This window comes from Numida meleagris, chromosome 3 (assembly GCF_002078875.1).
Source record: "Numida meleagris isolate 19003 breed g44 Domestic line chromosome 3, NumMel1.0, whole genome shotgun sequence".
NCBI lineage: Eukaryota > Metazoa > Chordata > Aves > Galliformes > Numididae > Numida > Numida meleagris.
In genome coordinates this window covers 107,598,564-107,626,311 of record NC_034411.1, presented here as the reverse complement: position 1 = coordinate 107,626,311, position 27,748 = coordinate 107,598,564, and the positions used below count along the sequence as shown (strand labels likewise).

The window sequence follows — 27,748 nt, the reverse complement described above, 5'->3', positions numbered from 1 at the left end:
TTATTTGTAGGTGCCAGTATCGGATTTCCAGCCATGGTGCTCAGTTCTCCTTCAGCTTTGGAAGGAGCTTAGCCATAGAAGAACCTCGCTGCAGCCGATAAGACTTTATTACACCGTGGCAGGGAGGGCTGCGTGCCAACAGCTGCCTGTTTATCCTGTATCTATTTCCCACTTAGAAAACATAGCCACTCTCAGAGGATTAGCTACAGTGAGTTCTTTCAGTGGGGATTCAAACCCTGGCAAAAGCTTCCTGTAAAGAGCAATGGAAAAAAAGACATCTGAGTGACACGTCGGTGCTTCTTTTCAATTTTTTTTTCTCCCTAATAGTGTTTAGATTTTCACCTTCTTAATCATCTCCCAGGTGAGTGCCCAAGCCAATGGATTAGAGAACTGAGCTCATTCTTTTTAACTTGCTGCATGCAGTAAGCAGTTCATTATTTCCTGCAAAGTGGAGCAACTTCAAAGGACTGCTCACCTGCCAGCACCCATGTGGCACGTGGGCTTCCTCTCCCGATGCTTCAGCCCTCAGTGAATTGGGTTATGAAATTCGTGCAATGCCAAAGCTATTCCCTCCTGCCCCATTTCTTTAATACAAAAGGACTTGCTCTCTTTGCCCACTGGAACAAAGGGATGAGCCACTGGTGAGACATATGGCCAGCCCTTGCCACTCCATCTCCTATATCCGTTATGCCCCACCACTGGAGGTGCTCAAGGTCAGGTTGGACGGGGACATGAGCAGCCTGATCTGGTGCCTGACTTAGTGGTTGGCAACCCTGCCGGCAATAGGGGGTTGGAATTGAATGAACTTTGAGGTCTCCTCCAACCCAAGGCATCCTATAATTCTATACAGTAACGCATCACTTACGTAGCTCAAGTTAAGAGATGGGCTTCTCTTTATAGTTTCCCCTTTTTTGTGCAATAAACTTCTCGTAAGTCTCATATATTTTCTGACACAAATGCCTAAACTTACCTGAAAGGAACAGGCAGCAGATTTTCAGCTGATGCACATTTCAGAGCTTATTGATTTTGGAGCTAAAACAATTTGTGCTAGCTAAAGTCAAGGCCCTAGTGAATATGTAAAGTATTATATGAAAAAGTAATAGGTCTTTCGAGCATCTGCTTCTCCAAACCAGCCTGGGAATTTTTATTATGTTGTAGCTATTGTTCATTACATTTCCAGCTTCTCTCTAAAACAGCGATGTGTTAAGCAAGCAAGCAAAGGTTAGTCATGAACACACTGAGAAACCACTCTGGGGATCCTTTTAACTTTTTTCTTAATTTTACTTTTTTACCTTCAACGTAATGAGTGTGAAAAGAATGGAAATAATAACACTAATAGACTTTTTGAGGGCAGAAGGGTCCATTGTGGCAATATTATTTGACTTCCTGCCTAACACAGATTAGAGAATTTTTGTAGATAAAAGGTCACCTCCTGCAACTCCTGGTTTCCTGACCACTTTTCAGTTTTTTGGGGTGAGTTTCATATTGTTTGGAAGATAGCTGTAAAATATTAAATGGCACTAACATTTGGCTAACATTTTTTTTTTACCTTCTTTATGTTTCCCAATTCTCTACAGACTTTGTCAGCTTTGAAACAGGAGATTATGTTTGGCTCATTATCCCCTGTGAGTTTCTGATTCACTGCTTTACAAAATATAATGCTTTACCTTCTCAGTGTGATCCACACCGTTTCATACAGCTGTACTAAAATATACGTCAATCTTACAGAGAAAGAAACCAGTTTATCACCATGGGCCAACTCTGCAGTTGTTAATCTAAATAAAATTTTGCTTAAATACTAGAAACTTATACCTCAAAAAGCATCACAGGAAATAACACTTCTTCTAGTGCCCAGAGAAGGCAGCACGTACTGCAGCTACAATGTGAGGCACGCATCAAAAGAGAGAATTTTCTAAAAGTCTATTTATTTTCAAGGCCAGGCTGGACGTGGCTCTGGGCAGCCTGGTCTAGTGGTTGGCGACCCTGCACTCAGCAAGGGGGTTGAAACTCGATGATCTTGGAGGTCCTTTTCAACCCAGGCCATTCTATGATTCTAGGATTCGTTTTAGTAGAGGACAGATGAATGACACAGTAAATGAAAATTTAAGAAGAAAATATTAAGGAAAATTTCTTCACTGAAAGAGTGGTGATGCTCTGGGACAGGCTGCCCAGGGAGTCATCGTCCCTGGAGGTGTTCAAGAACTGTGGAGATGTGAGCATGGTGAGGGTGGGCTGGGGTTGGGCTGTGTAAAATCAGAGGTCTTTTCCAATCTTAACGACTCCGTGATTCTATATGCGTGCCTCCCCAATATCTCTTCAGAGAATCAGGAAGTGTTTGGAGCTGGAGGCACCCCAGGGTCCCTCTGGTCCCCTCCTGCCCCAGCAGGGCCACCTGGAGCAGGGTGTCCAGCACCACGGCCAGTGGCTTGGGGAGATCCTCAAGGAGGAGCCCCCACAGCTCTCTGCTCCCTGTGCCAGGGCTCCAGAACCTTGGGGGCCCTCCCTCCTTCAACTGTACCTTCAAATGAAGAAGATATAAAAGGAAAATGTATGTATATGTACACACACAAACACACACACGCATATATGTATCACCTACAGGACAAAAGGAGAAGACAAAACTTTACTATCTTGTTCACTGTACACATAGGTTATGTCTTTGTTAGGCTGAAGGCCCCCACCACCAGCACTTCAGAAGGGATTAGCAGAATAGACTCACTCTGGTCTAGGCAAGTGGGCTGAACACTATTCACAGTTGGAATGCATTAAATGTGCTCCAGGAGAGAATATTCTGATTTAATTTCATTCAAAAGGAATCTCAGCATCAAAAAATATTCCAGCAATTTCTTGTAGATGCCAGTGATAAACTTCTTTACCATTTGTACTGGGAAAAACATCTGAGTTGTAGGGCAGTGGGTTTGGTTGTGATGTGTGATACGGGTTATCTCTGGTTTGAGTGGTGTTGCACAGCAGAGATCAGTGAACTGGATGAGTCGCCTTGCCTTAGGGATACTGTACAACACAACAGAGCATCTCACAAGACATTCAGCTGAAGAAAAATTGTTGAAAATAGGCATATAATTAATGCCATTCAATATGGTTGCATGGAATGTAGGTCTTGTCAGCCAAACTTGATTTCATTCTCTGATGAAATTACAAGTCTAGTTGTAATAAATGTAGAATGTAATAGCACGGATGTAATAGACTTAGACTTTATTAATGCATTTGACTTATTACTTCATGACAGTCTGATTAAAAAATTAGCACTATACAATATCAATAGTGCACGTGTTAAATGGATTAAGAATTGTCTAAATGACAGTTCTAAAAAATTGTCTAAATGAACATGCATTGAATGGCAGCATCTTTATCTGCACACTGCAGGGACTGGTACAAAGCTTGTTGCTTTTAGAGACTTTTATCAGTAAAGAAATAAAAAGTCTCAACTTACAAAATTTGTGGGTAACTCAGATGAGAAGGCTGACAGGAGGGTCTTAGAAAGTGATCACTTTCTAAGGGAGCATTCAATCAAAAATGGATTAAAACTGGTCATATGTAAAATGCTACTTAAGGGAACAAGTGGCACACTCTGAAAATAAGGAACAATCTTTGAGGAAAGTGCAAGAGTGGCAGCAGACAAACAAGTAAATATGGAATCCCTTTGCCATTAAAAAAAAAAAAGTGGTTTGCCTAAAAAAAAAGAGGTTGGTATGAACAGCACTGGTGAGATGTATCCTGACATTAAGTAACTCCTCAAAAATAGTTTCAGAGGCAGCCCCAAAAAGCATTTTATGTTTAGCTTTCGAAAAGAAAATCCAGAGGTTTTTAGTTAAAGGATATAATGATTGAGGGTCTTTGAACAAGCAATGAAAAAGCATATCAAGAACCAGTGGTAGGAACTGAAACCAGGCGAACTCAAATGGAAAAGCACGCACATAGTTTTAATACCGGAGAAGGATATCTTCTACAAAACACTACAGTGCTCAATTACACCATTTGACCATTCAATGCTCCTATAAACCTATGTCCTATAAACTAAGGAAACTGGTTGGTTCCCCATCTCCTGGTACTTTCAAATTCAATCAGCTCTCCTTTTGGAAGAGACACTTCTGACAAATACCCATTAAAGGAAAAAGATATAAGGCGTAATAAAATAGTAACTGGATGAAACGTAATGACCTGTGATATAAAAGATATCAAATTAAATAATGCAGTAAGCCCTTACTAGCCTTAAATGCTGTGAATATATGAGTGAATTGCCCCTCTTTTTCCTTTGTTCACTTAACTTTAATAAAGCCTTTCTATTCCAAACACTGCTATCAGCACAAAGAGTTGGAACTTCTGTATTATCTTCTTTCCATCATAGTCGATGAGTTAGACTATAACCTAACTACAATTTCTATATGATCTTTATATAGGTAAATTGATAACTTTCAGCTAAAGTGTTGGGCGCAGAAAATCACCATACTGCCACTTTTACAAAGTTCTTCTTTTAAAGCCCAAATTTAACCCTAAATTTAAACACATTAGATGGACAGAGCATATCAGTAAATCATGTTTACCAACAAACTAGGTATACTTGGCACCATGCAAAATGCAATGCCAGACTTCTTCCATCTAATCTGTGTGAATCTAAACAGTCCAATGGGTGGATATAAAATAAAGCAAGTGGTTGTGCATGTCTTAGAGAGAGAAATAATGACTTTAGATTAGGTAGGTAGTTTTATGCCAAGAGGTAAGGCACAACTGGTCTATATGTAAGCTTCTGTAAAAACAGCATGCCATAATAACAAAATCTTCAAACTTTGCTCATGGAAATAAAAAGGTATTTCAGAGACTTTCAAATACTGAAAGACTGCAATATATGTATATAAAGAGTCAATTTGTACAGTGATAAGAAATAAAATAAGGTCAAAAATCTGGTCAGATGAACACGGGATGATACAGTGAACGTACTGCACAGAAGACAAGTGGTTTTGACAAACAATACTGAATTTCTTCAAAATTGAAGTGGGAAATGCATCGCTTTCCTGGCTGGGACTGAAACACTCAATAGCATGAAGCAGCACAAGTCATCCCATTTTCTTTCCTGGACTAGATTCCAAGCTGTGGGAGGCTACAACAAAATACAGAGCCCATCATTTTTCATTCCAAATACATCTATTTCTATCTCCTCAAAGAAAGCACAAGAAAATCTACTACATGTTCCTAAACCTTCACAACAGTAAAGTAGCAGCACAACATACAGTTTTGATTTAACTGTATGTGAACACTCTATCTTTTGTGTAGATGTTGCTTATACAATGGATTTATTATGTTTTCCCCACTTGCTCTATCTGGGAGATAATGTAAGAATTTTCTTTGATTTTATCACCCTCTACTTTGACATTCCTCAAAGTCACCGCATTACAGGTGTGTTTTTCTCTGTACTGCATTAAACAGTTATACAGGGTAAAACTCAAAAAAAGGGAAGAAAGATTTTTACTTTTTAATAGAGAATCTCTCTAGGAAAACGTATGTCCAAGGCACGTGTTGAACATGCTATCAGTAGAGTAATAGCACTAAGATAAATTAAAATTCCTGGAAAATTTTATTTATTTCTGGTAAAAAAATGATGACCCTGTCACTAGAAACACATCACTAACGTAAAGGTACTCCTCTGATTAAAATTAATCATTTTGTAGGAAAGATTTAATGGCCACAATACATTCATTGATTGACAGATACTGCATTACATTGATACAGACTGATTGATATATATAGTATTATGTATAGAGTTCATTCTTGAACAACAGAAAAAAAGTGTATGGAAATATATGTAAATAGAAGAGAACTGGAGACAGAACACAACAGTGTAAGATTTTGGGGGATCCAACCTAAACCCATTGCCTTTGCTATGTGGATTGGACCTGAACTGAACTGCAACTCGAACTTTGGCCACTAATTAAAGCACAAGATTCATTATCCCACTGCATTACACTCCACACAGCTTTAGTCTACATCTGGTATCATTGATTTCTTCTCTCACACAGTTATGAATTCAGTAGCCCAAAAGATTGCTCCATTGCCAAGCTCCTTTGAAGAATTCAATTAATGAAATGATGTTGGCATTTTTTATCATAACAGATAAATTCAATGAATAAAGACCTGCCCAGGAAATATATCCTGTTATCCACAGGCATGAAAAACTTTGAGGATAAAAGATTAACACAGTGTCACAGTTGCACCATGCTTTTGTCCTAAAGACTTCAAAGTACTTTCTAAATCTGGATTCCATTATCCCCATTTTGCGGAGCGTAACCCACTATTACATTGTGCTCTTCATAATTAATTTTCCAAATACGCAACATAATTTATTCAAATACAATGAGCTCTGCCATGAGCATTCATATTCACTGAACATTTGAATGCACAGCCTTGCCTTATAGAAATATGTAGTGTGGGGCAACGGGAAACAATATTACCGTGCTTAGATAACAACAACAAAAAAATCAGTTAAGTCAAGATGCGTGGAATATAAATGATCATACAGTTTTGACTACAGGTGAGAATTTCATATGGTAACAATTTTGCTATACTATCTTCCATTTCTAGAATATATGTTTTCTAACAAGCTCAATAAAAAGGATGCTATCTTCAACTACATGAAACGACAACTATCTCCACTAATTCAGCAGTGCCACAAATACATCTAGTTTATTGGAGTTGACTTAGGACAAACCACTCAGACTTCAGCTGCTGCTCCAGAAGGCAGCAGGTCTCCTACAGGTCCTGTGACAATTTGAGAAATGGAGTAAGGTATAATTACTGAATCTTGACTGATTATAAAAACACTTCCGCAGTATTTCCTTGCAAAGTCAGGCAGTCTCCTCAGGATTTGTGTTGTGTCCTTCTCTCACCAAAGACAATGTAGAACCAAACTCCTGTAGAACTAGACGATGACTGTAAAATGAGGCAAGATTGTTGAAACACTGAAATTTTCCTTAAGAAGTAGTGAATAAACCAAATGTTAATACCAATCCCTAAAAGATTAAATGGACTACCAATAGGTAGGTCCATTTTGTTTCACAAAAAAACAACCAGAAGCAATACCAGGGCTCTGCTGTAGTGCCAAAAAAAGTAGAGATGGAAAAGAGTTTTTCCCTTTTTTAGACTTAGATAAGTCTAAATGAAATGCCTGGACTCTGTACTGGAATATAGCTTCAATCTATAAAGGGAATACTTATTCTCACGTCAATTTAGCAGAAAATATGATTGATTTCTTTTCAAAAAATAAAAAAGAATTACAGCTTTTAGCTGGGAAGGCTCTGTACTAGAGTTATGCAACACTCAGAATTTCCTTAAATAAATGGGCATAATGGAAGGAAAAGAATAACTGAAATGTGAACTGAGAACAAATATCAAAAGAAATAAATGGAGGTAAATAGAATGCCTAGGGACAACTATTTATAGCAATTTTGGTGTAAGGATTTGGAAAATGCGAAATAATCTGAAAGATAAAAAAGAAACAAGTAAGATACTCTAATATCTACTCTTTTCCATGAGGATAATCAAAATGGCAGTTTTATCCTTTTCTCTTTAGAGTGATTTCAGTAAGAGGTTAGTACTCCGAGGAGATCTCCCAATACAAGCTTAGATTTCTGAAATATGCCAGTTCTCACTCTTTGTGAATCTGAACAACAACACAGCACTTGGAAGAAAACTGCTCAGATCTAAAAATGCTTAGTACCTGGAAAAACAAGAAGAAAAAAAGAAAAGAAAGAAAAAAATAAAGAAATATTGCTGTTATTTGTACTCTGAAACCTTCTCTTTCATATCTAATTATTATTAAACTAATCTGACAGTTATACGCTATAGACAAATACGATTAGAATCATTATTTCCCGAAACAAACATGGAAAAAGCAGAACCTGGTTTCACCAGAGACCCCTCATAGACAGCGAACTGTAAAGAGACTGTAACAGAGCAGAGGACGTGATGATGACAGACAGATTAAAGTGATATTCATGAAGGATCATTGAGGGAGGGAGCTAAAAATGTGCCTGGTATAAGTATTAAAAATTGCAGAGGGGTCAGAAACAAGTCAATAAGACACGTACAGATGTGGTGGGTGGTAGTAGTGAGAAAGGGGAATTAGGGTGGAAAAGTTGGCTGGTTGGCTGATAAAAAAGGTATTTAAAGGGCTTAAGAGGATGATAATCAAATGAGTTTGAAAGTAGAAGACTGAAATGGCAGAGAATGGGCAAAGAAGAGCAATGAAGCAAAGAGAAGGAAAAGGATGAGATGGGAAACTCACAGGAAACAGGTTAGCTACTCCAACTTAAGGTCGAACAAGAAAATGTGGTTGCCATATTTCACTATTGTAATGCCTGGCCATTACAATACTTGGATGCCCCATCCCTAGAGGTGCTCAAGGCCAGGTTGGATGGGGCTCTCAGCAGTCTTTTCTGGTGGGGGGCACCCAGCCCAAAGCAGGGAGTTGGAATGGATGATCTCTGAGGTCCCTTCCAATCCAAGCCATTCTATCGTTCCATAATACACTACCAACTGTAGCTGCCATCTCACTAGGCAAGCTGCTTTACAAACAGAGAATAAAAACCATGTCACCCACTAAAATTGGTGGCAAGAATTAACTGTTCTTTGGCTGCACGTTTATTGTCACCAGCCTTCCTGGTGAGCACCCCTGAAATGAGAAGAGGCGGGCATCATTGAAGGCTACACAGACATTTCAGAGTCTCTCATTTCAGATTATGGTAAGTGGAATTCTTCATTCCTAGGATCTCATCCTGAGCATAAAACCCCATACAGTGGCATCTTCTTAAGGACACCGTGAAAAATATGCTAGGTAGTGTCAAAGGTTTCACAAAGACCATTAACCACTGCAAACAGATCAAACACCAGCTAATATATTTCTACAGCTGTGTGACCCATATCTGAGATCAGGTTTGAAAAATAAAGGCGAGTAGATCAATCGTTAGCCTTTAATAAATCTTTACAGATATTTCACTTTTTTTTTTTTTGTGGCAAACCTTGTAGACATTATTAATTCTCACTCCAACTTTAATGAATGGCTGTGCCAGTGCTTAACCTCAAGAAGCCACGTAAAATGAATTATTACTGATGATTAATTATGCCATAATAGACCAATAAGAGTAACCTTTATTTCAGTCGCTGAGTAAATTAATTAAAATTTACTCCAGTATACAATTTACTGGTAATACTGTTACTTACCTGTGACAAAAAATATTTTTGCCACTTTTGCATAAATGTAAAAGTTGTACTTCATGTTAGACCAGTGAAAGCATTTACCTCCTGTTTAAACCTACTCGAGATTCATTGTATTTGACTATCCATTATCACCATGGAACCGCTCACAAATCAAGAGTTTTAAATTACCGGTCACTTGTATCCTTCCTAAAATTCCCATTTACATGGGAATATTTAAGAAAGGCCCCAAATGATTTTAATTCAAATGAAACTGGTATTCACTGAAATTAATTCATCCAAAAAGAAATTACCAATCTGGATGCCCAAAACTAAGTAGAAGACAACTGGAGGAGGAGGGGAAATAATACCTATTTAAAAACAAAACTCAAGAAACTGATATATTCAAATAATATGAATAATTGTCCTCACATTTGTGTTTCCTGCACAGTGCCTACAATAGTGACATCTATTTGAATTTAATAACACCAAATCTGGCACAATGAGGGACATGCATTCTTTCCTCATGGATATCACTCCTTGGAGAGGCCTTTCCCCATACTGCGAGAAGCCTTCCAGCTTTGCTAAGGGAGAGAAGCATAGGTTACATAATTCCAATCTCTAATAAAATGCAGTTTCCTAACAGAGAAAGCTCTTTTAACCTCAATGTCTAGAAGGGCCAACATCTTGACTGGGGACCAAGTATCTTACTCTGAGAATCTCACTGACTGCCTTCTGCCCAAACTGAGAATGGGATGCAGTTGTGACTCACCTAACTTCCAAGGTCTAATAATTAGGCAGGCAGTAAAAGCTAGTCACCCAGACTCCTACGTGTACACTGCATAGCACATTTCTCAAATGCTGTTCAATAAAGCCTTATCAGTAGTATTTTGGACTACTCTCCAACTTCAGTCTACCTGCTCTGATACACTCCATGACATCCGTTAACAAACATTGTGACAATCTAATTAGCGGTTTACCCTCCCGCAAGACAGTCTCCTTCCATTACTTTGTGAAAAAGTACCCGTTCCTTTAAGGTTATATTATAAACTTGCCAAAACTGATTACTTAAACAAAAACCACATTTCATTTCTAAGAGTAACTCACTGATTTTCATTCTTTCATGTCACTTAAAAATACCAGCTACTAATGCCTCTCTCCTCCCCTTATACATAGAATCACAGAAAATCCCAAGCTGGAAGGCAACCACTGTAAAGTTCAGCTCCTGGCTCCAGACAGCAATGCGTGCACCTGTATTTATTAATACACATAATTAGTACAGAAAAACTGGAAGAAGGTAGATTTAGACTAGATATCAGGAAGAAATTCTTCACTGTGAGGGTGGTGAGGCACTGGAACAGGTTGCCCAGCGAGGCTGTGGATGCCCCCTCCCTGGAAGCATTCCAGGCCAGGCTGGATGGGGCTGTGAGCAACCTGGTCTAGAGGGAGGTGTCCCTGCCTGTAGCAGGGAGTTGGAAGTAGGTGATCTTAAGGGTCCCTTCCAACCCAAACCATTCTATGATTTTATGATAATCATTAATGAGTTGGGAAATAAATGAGGACTACTCAAATCTTCCCCAAAAATGGAGTATAAGTGTGTGAATCATAGACTCATTTTATTATAGGTATACCAGCTTCCAGCATATATAATGATCGTAGGATCAGAAATGTGTGTCACTGAAAGATGCATGGATATGTATACCCACACAAAATGAACCTCTGTTCCATTTTATCTTTCCCTAAGCCTGACAAAAGTCTAGACTCCACTATGCCCTGGCCCAGCTGTTACCACTCACATCAGAGACTCTCCTTTATAACTACAGTGATCTTGTATATCAAATGCTGACTTAAAGAAGGGATAGAAAAAAAAGGCTTTCATTTATATTAAAAATTAAAGGATGTTAATAAATACTGTGCCTATAAGCTGGTCTAACTCTATCTAAAATGCCCCACAGTGAAGTCTTACATCAGTTATTATTGAAACATTAAATGCTTTTCTTACAGGCTTACAGCAATCAATTTAACTTTCAGTCATCTTGTACCCATATGTGCTGCTCCTGTTGATGAAATGGCTATTAATAAAGGAATAGATGGCTATGAATTAAAGCAAGCTCTACTTAATCACATTAATCCAGAGTACGTTAAAGGCTTCAATTTTCTAAATAATTTTGGGCTTAATGCCTCTGAGATGGGCAGACTGTTCTATTGATGCAGCATCTGGTCCAATTTAAGCTGCATTGTGAAGGAGGAATTGTTAGGCCCTTGCAAAAATAAGGAAGACTGACAGTTTTAGGGATGCAACCAAAACTGCTACAGCTGAGACAAAAGATACTGCAAGATATTGAAAAAGACCTACAACAATTAAAAGGCAGCCCACTGCTCTGCAAATGCAACTCTACTGTTCAGTGAATTGTATATGATTAACTTACTCTTACTGATGGGATGAGTACTCCATACACTTAACCATCACTGTATTTTCCAGTCATTGAACATCCAACAGCTGCTGCTGTGAAATATGTTCACTTACCCATTACATTGGGTTACCAATTAGAGAGGAATTATTTAAAAGGGAATGGCACTACCACTAACGCTACTCTTGCATAAGCAGTAATTTCTGGCTTCAGCGTTGTTGGTTCTTTCTCCCTGAGGGTTTTATTATTATTATTATTTTGGTTATGTCAAGGTAGTAGTTTTACAATGAAATAAGATTTACTTTGGCTTGCAGTGCTGGAATACTGCTGCATTCAACTCAGGAGATATAGAAAAAGTGTTTTCAATACTTCTAGGGGAATAAAAACCTTCAAAGAAGAATTAAGTGTTTTAGAACAAACCTGCCAGAGAAGGAATTTTTTAACATTCAATCTTCATAACAAGTCTTCAATGAAGGAGACAGTAAATACGACACAGACTTTCCTATGGGGGAAAAATGCCGTATCTCCTTTGCTATTACATTTTTTTCTTATATTTAGTATGTCAGAATAATACAGGCTTAGGAGGGGGGGAAGATGCAGGTTTCTGTCCTCAGTAACTCTGTAATAAATGAAAATAGTAACTGTGATGAAGTCAGTACATTTGCACAACATGTTCAAGCGCAGAACAAAGCTGTCAAATTACATTCTGCAGACATAAAAATCTCTGAAAATGTATTTCACCTTAAAATTCCTGTTTTCATGAAATATCCAGAGAGGACTTGTGGGGCTGCATATGTATCATGACACAGTGTAAACCTTGCACAATTAGAAAGTACCCAATGAAGATTGCATATAATACACATAAATGTTTTCTTTCTGCATCCTGCAAGACCAGAAAGACATCAGAATTTAAAAATGGACATTGGAAATTATGTCTAATTTTCTGTCCCAAAGTTTCTTTTCAGCCAAATAAAGCCATGTCGAAATATAAACATGTAAATATATCAGTTCGAATACTCTATGACTAAAGGTGATAAAAGAAAATTTTTTAGTTCATCTTGTTACTATGCTTTCCTCCCACACATTCCTACCAGAAAAAGTCCTCACAGCCGTAGATTTCAAAGCGCTTCAATGAGATAAAGTATTCCCTTTTTTATAAATGAGGACAATAGGCAGGAAGAGCTGAAGGTCACCCAAGTCAGCCTTGGAGCCAGGAATAGAACGAAATCAGCTGAGTCTCAAGGCAAAGCCCAGCTGATGCACTGCTCCTGCCTCCTGCAATATGTTCTGCTCCAAAGAGCTGCCAGGCGAGGTCCAGCATTCAATCCACTGCTGAGGAATATGAAAGGCAAGAGCCCAACGGAGAAGAAAGCATGCATTGACCAAACCCATGGTGCTGAACGAGCAAAGCTTCTGCTCCTGGTTTTCAGTGTGAGGGTAATTTAATGGGAAGATCTTCCCTCTCCTGCATTCAGGGAGAAGTTTCGTTTGTGGGAGGGTTTCCAAAAGAGGGGAGGATGGTTGTGTTGCTGGTGTAAGTGACAACTGCAGTGGGAGTTTGGGGAATCTTGGAAGAGGGGAGAAAAGAGTTATCGTCTTGTAACTTATTATTTAATGAGTTATCTGAAGAAGTTTTGTGTAATCTTTATCAAGCACAATAGGAGCAATAGCTCTGCTAGACAAGATGTTCCTTAACACTCTGTGTCATCCTTCTAATTAAGAGCTATTAAATATGCTTAAGGACAAATAAATAACCACTTATCGCGCCAGTGATATAAAAAGAATTCCTATCCAGGTATAACACTATGGCAACTGCTTCTGTAAGATACTCTGACATTCTGGCAGAGCAGCTCCTGTTTAACAATGCTAATGCAGGAAGATGAGAATAAAGGAGGCAAAAAGCAACTGAGTGATATCACCACTCATAGTTCAATTGTTTTGATGAATTCTGCCCTCACGCGTTGTATGAACTTATCGTGTGTAGATAAATTCTATCTCATGGTAACAATGAGTCTGCACAGGGAAAAGTCTATTATCATATTGAAAATAAAGGAACCAGAGAGGAATCCAAGGCAGTAAATAGATGAATATGCAGTAAGACATTTGGATCTATAGGAAATAGGGCTGCAGAATATGCCTTCCATATCTGCTGTGACACTATTTATTTCTGCACTTTTAGTATGAGATCAAAACGGCCTACTATAAGAGCAGCAGTAAAAAATGCAGCTTGGCTGCAAATGTTTCTCCTTTTTAATTAATTATTTCATTTTCCATCACTTCTGAAATAGTTATCCTTCCCGAAGGCTTTAGAAATGATTCTCTTTATTATGTAAAGTTTCTTGAATCCACACTGCTACCGAAAAGATACTGCTAATCAGTACAGGCTCTGGTGGGGTTCAGCATGCCTGAATCTCTGGGAAAGACCACAAAAGAGGATTTTGCTCCTCCTGGATAATTCAATCGAAAGCAGCAGGAGCTGGTACCAACATATTACACACTTTTCTGCAATAGCTCTCATATCAAACGCCCGCTCAGAAAGTTAGAATCCTAAAATCATAAATATTGAAAAAAACCTCTAAGATCCCCAAGTCCAACCCCAGCCCATCCTCACCATGCCCACTGACCATGTCCCTCAGTGCCACATCCCCACAGTTCTGGAACACCCACAGGGACAGTGACCCCACCACCTCCCTGGGCAGCCTGTGCCACTGCAGCACTGCTCTCCATGGGAATGTTTCCTAATATCCAATCTGAACCTCCCCTGGCACAACCTGAGGCCATCGCTTCTCGTCCAATTGCTACTATCTGGGAGAAGAGGCTGACCCCCACCTCACCACAACCTTTCAGGGAGTTATAGAGAGCAATGAGGTCTCCCCTGAGCCTCCTCTGCTCCAGATTGAAGCATCCCAGCTCCCTCAGCCACTCCCCATAACATTTGTGCTCCAGATCCCTCACAGTTCCATTGCTCTTTTCTGGACACACTCCAGCACCTCAATGCCTTTCTTGTAGTGAGGGGCCCAAATCTGAACACATCACTTGAGGTGCAGCTTCATCAAAACCGAGTACAGAGGGACTGTCGCCTCCCTGCTCCTGCTGGCTGCACTATTTCTCATACAAGTGTGCTATCTGGATTCCAAATGACTCACAAAATAAGGGACCTACATCTCTAGGGAGCATCCTCACTAGCAGCTAGAGAAGATGCTCAGGAAGCACATCCCACTGTGTAGCCACAGATTTAAGATGCATAGAGCCAGATGGGAAGCTTTCAGTAACTTTCATCTAATGGTTAGGACAACCGTGCCTAACAAGTTTATGTTATTATTTGTACATTGAGGTTTCAAATCTGGAACTTCAGTTCTGCCTTTTCCTAACTGAGAACCTCATCTCTTTTGGTTCTATACGCTCCACATTTCCATTTCGGATTGCATGTTGCTGCACGTTCAGAAGCATAAGACATCCCTTCTCCATCCTTCTCCGACCTACTTAATTCATGTAAATTAGATCCTACCAAGTACATCAAATCCCAATCTATGTTTTTCCATTTAATGTTAGCTTCTCTTAAAGACTTCTGAATGGATCACAAAGGCAGGCTGGGAGCAGAGAACTCATTACACATTAGTCCTGTCTTTGAACACCTTTGAAGACCTGCAGAAGGGCTAAACTGCCCCTGAACAAAGAGGAATGAGGAAAGAAATAAAACGAAGTCATTTGTTAAATCAAAATAAATGAAGCAGTGAAAAATAATGGTCCCATCTGCACCTACCGCTGGTTCAGGGTCAGCTCTGCTGAAGAGAAGCGTACTGCCAAAATCTCAAAAGAAAAATGGAACAGAATCCTGACCGTATTCCTCACTATACATAGTCCATTGAAAATAAGGAAAAATAAATAATAATAAGTAATAGTTTACACTCTTGCAATGCTGTGCATCTTCAAAACTTTCCAGAAATAGAACGTAATGAGAGTGGAACTTATTTTTCCAAGATAGTTGCTACTCAGTTTCCACTTCTCTCTTTTACTTTATCATCGTATTAACAGAACGAGTTCTTCCTCATGTAACATCATTGACATCAGCAGAATTATGCCTAAAATCAATCTGGCCCAGCTTATTACTTTTTTAATAGATGATAAGAGTATTGTAATGGTGTTCCACTTGAGTTGGAACAAAGAATTTTCACAGCATTCAGCACACATAATGATATGATTGAATCCTGTATCCTTTCCAGGAAATCTAAAACACTGTAGTTATAAAACAGAAAGATAAAAAAAGCAAACAACGTGCAATGGTGGTATAGTTGATATTGCAAACTTTATGTTTAGTACATAGTACCTGTCACCCTTCCAGAATGAATAAAGAAATGTTATAGTCATTATGACCTCCTGAGTAACACACACAAGAGAATTTAAACCATGACTTCCATTCAGGGAGGAAAATATTCCTTCATAGCAGCAAGCCTAATAGCTGATGGCTAAGATGAACATATTTCAGAAAGATAAACAAGTCCTAATTTAAAGCTTCTCAGTGATAGCAAATTTTTACCTCTTCCTGGAATTTCTTCTAACCTTTATAATTAAGGAGATGCATCTTAGTCAAGGCTGCCAGCTGTAATGCATGTTCTACTGATTCTTGCATTGTGCTGCAGGAGTATCTGCAAGCAGCTGCAAGCATCCCTATTTCCTCTGCCCCTAGAAACACTGAGGCCAAATGGAGGCACAACAGGGGTGGCAGAAGTGTTAGAATGGAGTCAAGAAGAGCTCAGCAGTGCCCATGGTGATGCAGTCCCTCTGCCCAAGCAACTATTCAGTGAGCACCATGAGACTCCTACCATGCACACCTGCTCCCAGTAGCCTTCCACTTGGGCTAAACAACTTCTGCCACCCCCTTCCTAACAGGAAGGAATGTCACAGGCTACATTATGCTGCATAATGGCCCCAAGTTGTGCCAGGGAAGGTTCAGGTTGGATACTCGGAAAAACTTCTCCTCCAAAAGAGTGTTCATGCTCTGGCATAGGCTGCCCAAGGAGGTGATGGAGTCACCATCCCTGGAGGTGTTGAGTAACTGTGGGGATGTGGCACTGAGGGACGCGGTCAGTGGGCATGGTGGGAGTGGGCTGGGGTTGGACTGGGTGAACTTGAAGGTCTTTTCCAGCCTGAATGATTCTATGCTCCAGTTTAAACTGGAAACCAAGGACAGAACAGTTGAAACCGCCTTCCATTTGCTTACCTTGCTGCTCAAAACCAGGCAGAAGCAAATCAGGGGCATGTTTGTACTGGTGTGCTGAGATTAAAATTATCTCATTATTTCCTTTCATTTCTCCAACTGTCTGCAGCAATCCGTTGTCTTTTCTTTTAGCTCTACATGGTAAGCTTTGGGGAAAAATGACTTTTTTTTCTGTGCTTTACCCAGCAAGGTCACAGTCTGTGCCAAGTCTAGTATTCAAAGCATTAGTGACAGATTTTTAATATTTTTCCTCCACTGCAGCACTATAATAGCAGAAAGTAAACTGTACAGAATTTATGGAAATGTGACATTCGAACATGATCACTCAAAGGCATTTCAGCTACAATTAACATTTTTCACTGCTAGCAAAGAAAATAAAAATAGTTCCTAATCAAATCACTTCACTGCATAAACTAGATAAAACCAAACAGGGAACTAGTCTACAAAGAATAAGGTTAGTCACTTCGTTTTTTTCTGGATGGATTTGATCTGTGCACTAGCATTGTGGGCACACATGTATGCAAGCACTGTCACTGTGTATTTTGCTCTCAGTAATAGGTACTGAAGTGTCTCCAGGCCTGCACCACTTGCAGAGGTGGAGGAATAAAGCTGATCTTTCCTTCTTGCTTCCTTGTAGCCACAAAACTCTTAGGAACCAAGGAGTGGAAGGCACTGGGTGTAAAGGGTGGGCACTGGAGACAACATACTTCCAAACAAAGTAGGGCAGCCCAAAGAGTCCAATAATTTTCTCACTGTAAAATATTCACTAGTCAATACAAAAAGCCTAGGATTACTCTCTGGCCTGAAGGCCAACTGCCCGACAACTAATCTCACAATTAAAGAATGACAACGAAGCTATGAAGGGTTGACTGAGGGAACTGGGATGGCTCAATCTGGAGCAGAAGAGGCTCAGGGGAGACCTCCCTGAAAGGAGGTTGTGGTGATGTGGAGGTTGGCCTCTTCTCCCAGGTAACGGCGATAGTACAAGAGGTGATGGCCTCAAGTTGTGCCAGGGGAGGTTCAGGTTGGATATTAGGAAATATTTCTTCTCAGAAAGAGCAGTGCTGCAGTGGCACAGGCTGCCCAGGGAGGTGGTGAGCTCACCGTCCCTGGAGGTGTTCAGTGGGAGATGTGGCACTGAGGGGTGTGGTCAGTGGGCATGGTGGGGGTGGGTTGGGGTTGGACTTGGGGATCTTACAGATCATTCCCTACCTGAATGATTCCATGATTCTGAACATGTTATGCTTCAAAATAGGGTTTGTGCATCCACACTGCTTACTGGATTTGGACACCTGTACCACGTTAACCATCAGCAGTGCCCAGGAACTGTCCAAGAAAGGCTCCTGGCCTGGCTCAGGGCATAGCAGGCAGTGCCAAAGCAATCTCAAACTGATGCCCAGATCCATGCCCTGTTCTGTTTGCTGACATAAATAGAGCCTCTGTGTAGCTATGACAACTCTTCCAGGGATAGCACTAGTGCTGATAACAAAGAAGCCGTCTTTAGAAGCTAAAGAGGAGACGTCCTTCCAGGAGACTTCACCCTGCTGATGTTTTTAAGAGCATCTACAGCACCAAGCAGGCTCTATCTGAGGCAGGCAGCTGCTGCCTCTTTTGAAGCAGAGGTTTAAGGGCAGATACCTCAGATGGGCCACTTTGTCCATATCAACAGGCTGAAGAGATTTCACTGATGTGGAAATGAGGTGTGTTCTCAGTCCTGCTGGTGGTCACAGTCCACGTACAATCTGAATCCAGAGCAGATGAATGACAGCAACTGCTATAAGTGCTGGGTAAGAAAGAACACCTCCTGTCAGCAGGGAAGCTGATGCCGTGTGATGTGCAACCACGAAGAAAATTCTCCTTCCTTGGTGTCAAAGTGAAAGCCTCCAAAGATGCATTACAGAAGTCTTTCAGAGCAGGAACTACTCAGAAAAAAAAAAGTTAATGTTTTCAGATCCCCTAAGAAAGATCTACTGTTTGTTTTTTCCCCATTACCATGCTTTTCTTCATTTCCCAACTTCCCTGCTGATACTTTGTGCCCTGCTGATAGGACAGAAATACAGCATGTTTCTATGGAATAATCATTACTACTGCAGAGGGTTAATAAAGCAACGGATGTCCTTTTACTCACATATACTCCTCAGAGGAAAAGCTTCATTACCAAACATATTGATACTGCCTAGAAACAACTTCTAGCAAAATCTTGGCAAGTACACTCTGAAACTTCCTGAACTGGTTCAGCTCTAGAGTCAATGAAACCAGAAGTTTCCCCTCTATTTGCGAATGCCAAAAACAAAATCACATTAAATGAACAGATAAATTAATACAGCAATCATTAAATTCATGTCCTCTTCATATAGCTGGAAGCTGGGAGGTATATGAAGAAAGAACTCGTGCCAACGTGTGCTGAAGGAGATTGTTAGATTAAATGGATCCTTGGTGTGAAGCAATACAGGAAACATATTTCAACTCATCAAATACTTCCATTTATTTTCTCTCATTTATTTGGTTCCTGAGTGGGATCCCAAATAAACCTAGAAGTGGCCTAGATAGTAAAGCATGGCCAACATATTTCATTGAGCAAATCTCAGATCCCCAGGTCGAGAACAACAGCTCCCTCCTGCCCCAGCTGCAGGAGCAGACATGTCATGCACAGCAAGACACAACTTCTGCAAACTGTTCTTAAAGTCAATGAATGAAAAGCACAAGGAGCCTGCTTACCAACTGCTTCTGTCAGAAGTATCTTGAGAGGCTCATGGACTGTCCATCAAGGTCTGGTGGTAAAAATCTCTGCTGCAGTTTTAAATAGACCTGACTCATGCTGCTGATCTTCAATGACAGCTCCTGCATCCTACTACTGTGAGGAAGGTTCCTACTAATGGAAATGGCAGATTTCCCATCACTTTGGGCCTTCAAATAAAAATTGGATAATGGCCATTTCAGAAGCCTGAGCTTTGTAGGTCACTACTGTGATTACAGCAGTACTTTGGGCACTACTGCAATTACAGCAGTATTTTGGGCATCCAAGCAGACAACAGACAAACGTAAAGCTACTACCTAGCAATAGGCTTTAATGCCTCACGTAGGAATTTGCAGGTGGCATCATGTCCCTTCTCTAACACCAGACATCTGACTCCATCATAATTTACAGCTTTTCCTATCTTTGCCATCTCTGTGTTTTTTAGAGCATCAAAGAATTTCTAACATTTTTGTCTCTTCCAAAAGGAATGCACAGGAACATCACAGCAAATTATCAACAATAAAAATGAAAAGAGCATTTCCTGGAGGAGCATTCATTTGTTGGCCTTACCCGGATAGGACATCATCAGCAGACTTCTTGATCTCTTTCAGAAAATATTTCTTGCTGTGCAAAGTTATAATCCTTTGCTATTTTATGAGCCTTTTCCACCCAAAATGAACTCAGAAGCTTGACCAAGTAAATTAGGAACTTTATGATTATTCTGTTTAATGGAATAGTGTAGGGTTCTGAAAAGTACAGTGTCATCCTTTTCAAAATGAAATCTTCTGATGGCCAAAGTGCCACTGTAAAATATAGTCCCGTTTTTTTAATCCATCTTTAAATTTAGGAGCAATTAGAAAAAATCACTGTTCTACCTGGTACGAATTTCTTAACTTCTTTTATTTCTCTATTGACCAAAATAATCAGTAAACAAACAAACAAAAAAAACCAGCTATAATTGAGCCAAGCATTATTTTCACTTAATTTTTCTTGTGTGTGCTTAGCTAACTTTAAAAAAGATGAGTTACTTCTTTAGTGTCTGTCTTCTCCTTCTAAGTCTCTCTAAGTAAGTAATACACTGCCTACTACTGTGTGTCATACTCCCAAAGGGATTTGAATGTTTTTTTCTTATTTTTTTTGTGAGTAATGCTGTGAACTCAGACTTGCAGTCTGACTTTCTCCTTGAAATCACAGAATCATCTAGATTGGAAAAGACCTTTGAGATCACCAAGTCTAATGTTCTCCGAGCATCCCTTACCCTGAGATTACAGCCCCAAAGGCCCTGCCTCTCCTATCACCAGACCAAATTCTTGTCTCACCCTGAGAAACCCATGTGAGAGAGCACACAACCATGATTATTATAAACTTGGATAGAATAATCCTCTTGGGCATAGCTGAGCATAAAGAAGAAAGCTAAAGTCTTGCGATTAGATTTTTTTTTTTCATCATTCAACCAAGACATAAGAACTATGCAGGTCACATGTGTTCAAAATCCTAATCACCACGGTGAGACAGTATTGCATTTGAATGCTAGCATAGGAAGATGTTCCGTTAAGGGAGTAAGCCAAAGTGCTCCTTTGGGAGCTTGGTGTAGGCTGCAGGTCAGATTTTGTCTTTGGCTTGTTTGGTAATGGGTCTTTCAGCCACTGGGGCTATTGCATTTTCATCTCATATATATACCTTAAATAAAACCAGGAGATGAGAAAGACAGAAATGACACATCTCAGTGGAATACAATTCAAATAAAGTTGTTAATAATAAATAATGTATTTAGCTTTATATTGCTGCTACTGCCTTAGCCTGTGATTATGAGCAATGCTGAGATAAATAGATAAAACAACAGAGAATAGCAGTGAGGCTATTAGGATTTTAAATTTGCCACGAGGCACAAGCAGGTATCTAAATAATAAATATCAGCTTAATTTCTTCAAGCCGGAATCTGCCATGGTATTAACCTGAGAAGTCAAATTCTGAAACAGGAATGCTAACTTAACCTTGATTAAAGATGGAGCAGAACGCCCTGAGTGCAGCGGCCACCATCCCTCGTGGACAGGCAGCTGCTTGTTTTTCAGGCAATGACTGGTAAAAGTATTTATTCTTCCTTTCATTTTTAAATGATGAATCCATAGAATGTATTTCTGTATCCTGGTATACTAAGGCATAATGAGTTAATAAGAAACTCTTCTTCTGAAAAAGAACATGTCAGTCATGTCAACAGCATCAATTTTCTAGGTAGAACTTCAATACAGCAGGTAACTGAAATTCAATGCATCTGTTATATTTCTTGTTGCCAAGGCTCTAACATTGCAGCAGCATCTGCTATCACCTTTCCAAGTGAAGTGAAATTGGTGCATTCATTTTATTTCATGACTTAGCAACAGCATTGAGGACAAATTACAGATTATGGGGTTATATGAAGGTTTTCTCTGCACGTCTGGAGGATCCAAGGACTGTAGTCTCATGATTATAAACACAACTTATTCTATGATCTAGTTATTAAAAATTATATATTTTCTACTATATCCTGTTCTTCAGTTGCTGTAAAAAATATTACACAAAACAGTAATATCCACAGTACATGGCATTAACTTTGATCAGTTTGGTATTTTGTACTTTAATTGGTTGACGTTTCCTTCCTGATGGATGGATGAACTAGGCAAAAAAAAAAAAATAGGTGAGAGGAAGAGCAATTGGCCAACCATATCAAGGCATGTTGTAAAGATCAAGGCCATGATGAACACCAATAGACTTCACAGGATCTGTAGGATCTGTAAGTCATTAAAATTCCTATATCCTGATCTTACACACACACACACACACACAAAAGAACAGATAAAGGCACAACAGGAATCTATTTTCTTGACAGAGAATTAATACTAAAAGAAAATGTCCTGCGCCATTCTCATTACTGCCTGAAGCTTTAATCTCGTGGACTCCGTTCATGAAAACCTCCACACCCCTTTACAAGCTACAGAAAGTGAATATTAGTAGTTTATATATTTAAGCACTTTAAAAAGTCAGACCCATTTCAGAATGGTGTTGTGAAGTCCAAATTAAGGGCTTTTCATTTCAGGCATTGCCTCAGTACACTGATTGTTGTTCATCTTTATCACGGAGAGAACGAGAAATCTGAGACAGAAAGAAGCATCTCCCCATACTGCATTGCCTTTATATTGCTATAGTAACTTGTGCCAATGCTAGAAAGACTTTCTGTTGTTGGGTTCTCTCTTTAGTGATGATGTTAATGCACAGTATGTCAAATAAGGTCTATGTCATGGAGTCAAGCCCTCTGCATGCATTTTCATTCTTAAAGCAAAGACATGCCAACTATAAACTACGGTAGATCCTTGTGCTAGTCTTGCCCTCTTTGACGTATAGCTCAGACGAAGGAGAGAGGGAAGTAAGTCTGTAAATCACCAGCTGACCAAGGGGATACGAGGTAACAGAGCAAGAAATTAGCTCTGCCTTCCTCCACTCTCTTCCATTAACTATTTAGAAGTCTTCCAGCTGACCTCTGGAAATCCAAACATCTTAAAGAGAACTGAAAATCCTACATACCAGGATGAGTCAAAAGACTAATTGGTATGCAAAAGACAATATTATCCGTCAGATAAAAAAAAAAAAGTGGGCTTGCTGCATACAAAATGTAAAACAACTTCACATCAAGTACTTTATGTAACTCAAAAGAGGAACTAATTCCACACGGCGCACTTTTATATTACATTGTTAATTATTAAGACTTGTGATCCGTATACAAGAGAATATGCTTCAGAAAGTTATTGAGAATTGACAAGATTATAAATGGGTTTAACTAAACAAATATACTGTTATGTTCACTAAGCCCTGTAACAAATAAACAATAATAAACAGGCACATTCATCTATTTTTCTTCTATTACAGTCACTGAAGACAAACAAAGGGAAAAAAACAAAACTAAATAAAATGACCTGCTTACACATTAACAGCCTGGACCATAATGCTGTAAACTGTTCTGTTTTTAAGAAAATCATCTTTAGCTTCAGATTTTATATGGTAATTGTACATCACCAGTTTATGAATAACAAGAGTAGAGTTTTTCCCTTCTGATTTCAGAGCCTCTTGAGCTATGCAGATTTCAAAAAGCTTATGAATATACAGATAAACACAGGACTGTTCTGAACATCTGTAAGCAAAACACAAAAATACGTTTCATAGTGAATGAACATCCCGTGCTGTCTAATGCTGGCCAAAATCGGCGTATTTATGTAATAGCCTAATGCACCAAAAATGGCTCAAAACCCTTCACCCAGCCCATAAAGCCCTTTCAGATTTTCATCTGCATGGTTGTCACCATACAAAGTAAAAATAACTTTTTAGCGCTGTATTTATAAGCTACAAAATAACTCAATTATCTCTTAGACATCAGTTTAACAAGGCAATGCCACATCATCTGATTGGAGAACCTTCAAATGATCCACCCAGCACCTCAACAGAATGCCACTAAGCTGAATCATGACATTCCTACCTCCCCAACAGAGTTAGATTTGACTACTCTATGAAGTTAGGGGTTTGCTCTTACAGATTTGAGTTTCCATGAGGCACTGAGAGCGATGCAGCAGATAGTTACTTATGACTAACAGACCTAATGTGAACGTGAAGCAGTGTATCAAATCACAGTCAGTACACCCAGAGCCTCCAACTCAGTAATTCCTAAACTTATAGGCATTAAAGTCCAAATATTAGTGCCATGTTACTATAGACTTTCAGATCAATTACATTTAAGGCAGCGTTCTCCACACAGGACTCCAAGTAAGATGTTACTTAGGATTATGATGGAACATCCTAAATTCACAAGAAATCAAAAACCTTCAAAGACTCTATGAGCCAAAGGACATAGAAAATATTCCTGTCCATCTTGGTAAGACAGAAAGCAGGAACTTTTTCCTGTGCAATGTAAGAAAGATCAGTTTTCCAAATAGATATATAACATGCTCAGATCAGATGCATGACCAAGGACTGAACTTCATGCATCCAAGAACAAGAGATTGGAAAATTTCAGCAGCTGCACAATCCCCTGCCTCCTTATGCACATACACTGACAATGCATGGCAATGTCCTTAGCTCCAGACATAAAGATGAATGGTAAATGTACATGCAGACATCATAGATATCAATTAGCTGCTCCCAAAATAGGCATCCAATTACTCTGACGAAGTCCAAGGGCAATCACAAAAAGCTGTCAGATGTGACCACAGTGTGGCAGGTGCAATACTCTCACTCGTCTCAAATGGCACTAAATCCTACATTTAGGGAATCAAATCAAAAAAGCACCATTGGTTGGTATGTTTGGAGAGACGTTAGCTTGGGGGAAAGAGTGAATCCACACCATTTTGCCTCGGATCTAGCTGACGACCTGCTTTTGGAACAAGGGCTACACGCCCAATCCAAAGAATTGATGCATGTATTCCTTCAGAGCAGAGTGCCAGGAAGGTGTTGGATTAAAATAACTTTCCTGAACAGATTCTCCAGCCTGCATGGGTTGAAAGCAAAACTCAAATACTTGCCAAGCAAATAACTTTTAGTGGCTTTAATGTGCTTTCTAGAGCTGGATTTAGAGGCCATGACTGTTATGTGTTTGCCACGGATATGACCTTGTCAGAACAGATGAAGAGGAAAGTGGCAATCACACAGTGTACAACTGAAGTCTACTGTTTCATAAGTCATTCTCCCCAATGAAAACTATGGCAACTAGAAGCAGCCAGATGGCAATATCTTAGGGGGGCTTGTGAAAGCTCTCTACAGAGACTTCCAAAAGGTATGTTCAAAGATGAAATAAAATCTGCCAGAAAAAAAAAAATCAGAATAAAATCAGAATAAAATGGAGCTAGAAGAAGCTAAGAGGGAAGAAAAAATTAGCAGGTAGGAATCAGTACATTCTCCAGTTCAGCCTAGCTGCACCACTAAGAACAGAAACATGCATCACAAACGCATCCCATTTATGTTCACAGATACAAGGCTGTGAAGTGTTTGCTTATCCTTCTGGATATCTCTGAAGAAAAACTCCACCAGTGTCCAGTACCTGGAGGCATACAAACATCCACCATGTGAATGTGCATAAAAACAAGCACTAGAAAAATAACCTCAGCTGTGGTTTTGCAAACCGAATAGTGAAACTGTCAGAAAATAGACTGTGCAGATATTTTTTTCCCATTTCTTTATTCCTGGATTCTTACTGTTAAATTACCATTTTTGTTCACTGTTGATGAAATAACATGCATAAAGTAGCTTCAGAAAGCTTTCAAAGTATCCAAATCAAATGCAAAGCACACAATACTATGGATCCATTCCGAAATAAAAAAACAGCAGCTATCATGTAGGACTAAAAGACATGGTATCTTTTTTAAGCTCCCCTTACTATAGCCTGTGCTCACATCCCCCCTTGGCCAACAGCCAGCACCCAAGGTCTTGGAGAAAAAGTCAGCAGTCCAACATGACTACACTCAGTGTATTGGAACAATGAGTGCATAGGGAAAGAGAAACTGTTCTGCACATCCCTTTTCTGTATATACCCATTCTATGTAATCAATCTAATTAACGTCCAGGTCATTAAACAGAATGGTCAAAAATTGCGGGATAGGCCTATGACCATATATGCTTATAAAATCTACAGACGATGCAGACAAATTATCGAAGTACATACCACAGAAATATAAGGAAGTGAAAGCATTAGGAAGCAACAGATCATACCAACTAGTAGGACAGGCATCACTGATCCTTCCATAGGTGGTATTTCTCTTTGTTGTTTTGCAGAAGTTCTAGGTCCTTCTGCATTAGTTAATGCAAAAGCATAGCACCCTTCCTTTTGTTCTAGGTATTTTTACATTTCCATATACTTCTATGTGTTACCAGCAGAAAATCTACCTAACCTGTACGTTTTCTCTAGCACTTACAAGGCAATTTCTTATGAGCTCTGTATTGTCTATAAAATACCATTTTAAAACGTCTCTTTTCACATTTTTTTAACATTTTCCATAAAGTTTCTCCTGTTCTGAGTGCCTTGCAGCACTTCTCCTTGGTTGCTAGAGTTTCATTATTTGTTCGTGTCACTGAATTCTTTACACTCTATCAAGCTTACACAATAGATTGTTATTATAGAAGTATATCAACTTCAGCATTTGGCATAAAAAGGGCTATCAAGAAATTTAAGCAAAAAAAAAAACCTTCAAGTGTTTTCCATCATAAGGTATGGGAAAGCAAGAATTTACTTTAACAGCAACATGAGTCAGCTGGGTGCCAGTCGTTCTGTGTTTCAGATCACAAAAAGAAACCGCAGCAGAGGTTATCAGTACTGTAGAAGGATTAGTATGGAGTGCAGTGAAAAATAAAAGCAAGGATTTGATTTGGAAATGATAGTATGCATTGAACAGCATACAAATTTAACAAATTATTAATAATAACACAAATGAGAAACCTAGACTTTTCCAGGAATTTATATGGAAAGAAAAGGAAAAAACACACACTTTCTCGTTTTTGTCCGTACTCAAATATGGATAAAATTCAAGTCAAAACTCATACTTTTTTAAAAGACACATTTGCGTAGTTTGCAAAAGAATCTACTTCCTGAGGAAATGCTTTAAAATACAATAAGCAACGAAGAAAATCTAAAACTTGCACTTTTTTTTTCTTTTTATTCAGAGTATTTCTACCTTACCAAGTGGTAGGAAATGACAATGGGATGGGCATACCATAGATGTCCCTACAGTTCAGGACTCAAGGTAGGTACCAGTGTTCTGTAAATAACTCATTGCTTCAGTTGCTGCAGTCACTCGTTCACTCTTTATTGTCATAGAATCATAGAATCAGCAAGGTTGGAAAAGACCTACAAGATCATCCAGTCCAACTGTCCACCTATCCCAATAGTTCTCACTAAACCATGTCCTTCAACACAACGTCTAAACGTTCCTTGAACACTTCCAGGGTCAGTGACCCCACTGGCCTGGGCAGCCCATTCCAGCGCCTAACCACTTCACAATCCTTAAAAATCAAAGAGACAAGCTTACCTGAACAGACTTCTTTGTAGGTAGGATTCGGAGTATACCCTCCTGCGTAACCCACATGAGTGGAGTAGACTCCTTTCTGTCTCCAAAACTTCCTCTCAGCTCCCCAGAAACAGCCCATACCTGAATAGTGCATGAAGCG

At 39.4% G+C, this 27,748-nt stretch overlaps 1 protein-coding gene across 4 annotated transcripts in view; it reads right to left on the bottom strand.

Moving 5' to 3' along the window:
- Positions 1-27,748, bottom strand: part of MSRA (methionine sulfoxide reductase A) — a 258,772-nt gene that overhangs the window by 108,265 nt on the left and 122,759 nt on the right. For 3 of the 4 annotated variants that reach the window (XR_002436532.1, XM_021390271.1, XM_021390272.1), the window contains exon 3: positions 27,610-27,729. The exons of the other annotated variant lie outside the window; for it this stretch is intronic. Coding sequence is in view for 2 of the 3 variants with exons in the window: in XM_021390271.1 (XP_021245946.1) it covers positions 27,610-27,729 (120 nt within the window). In the remaining variant the exon portion in view is untranslated. The remainder of the gene's footprint in view (positions 1-27,609; positions 27,730-27,748) is intronic. 4 annotated transcript variants of the gene reach the window in all.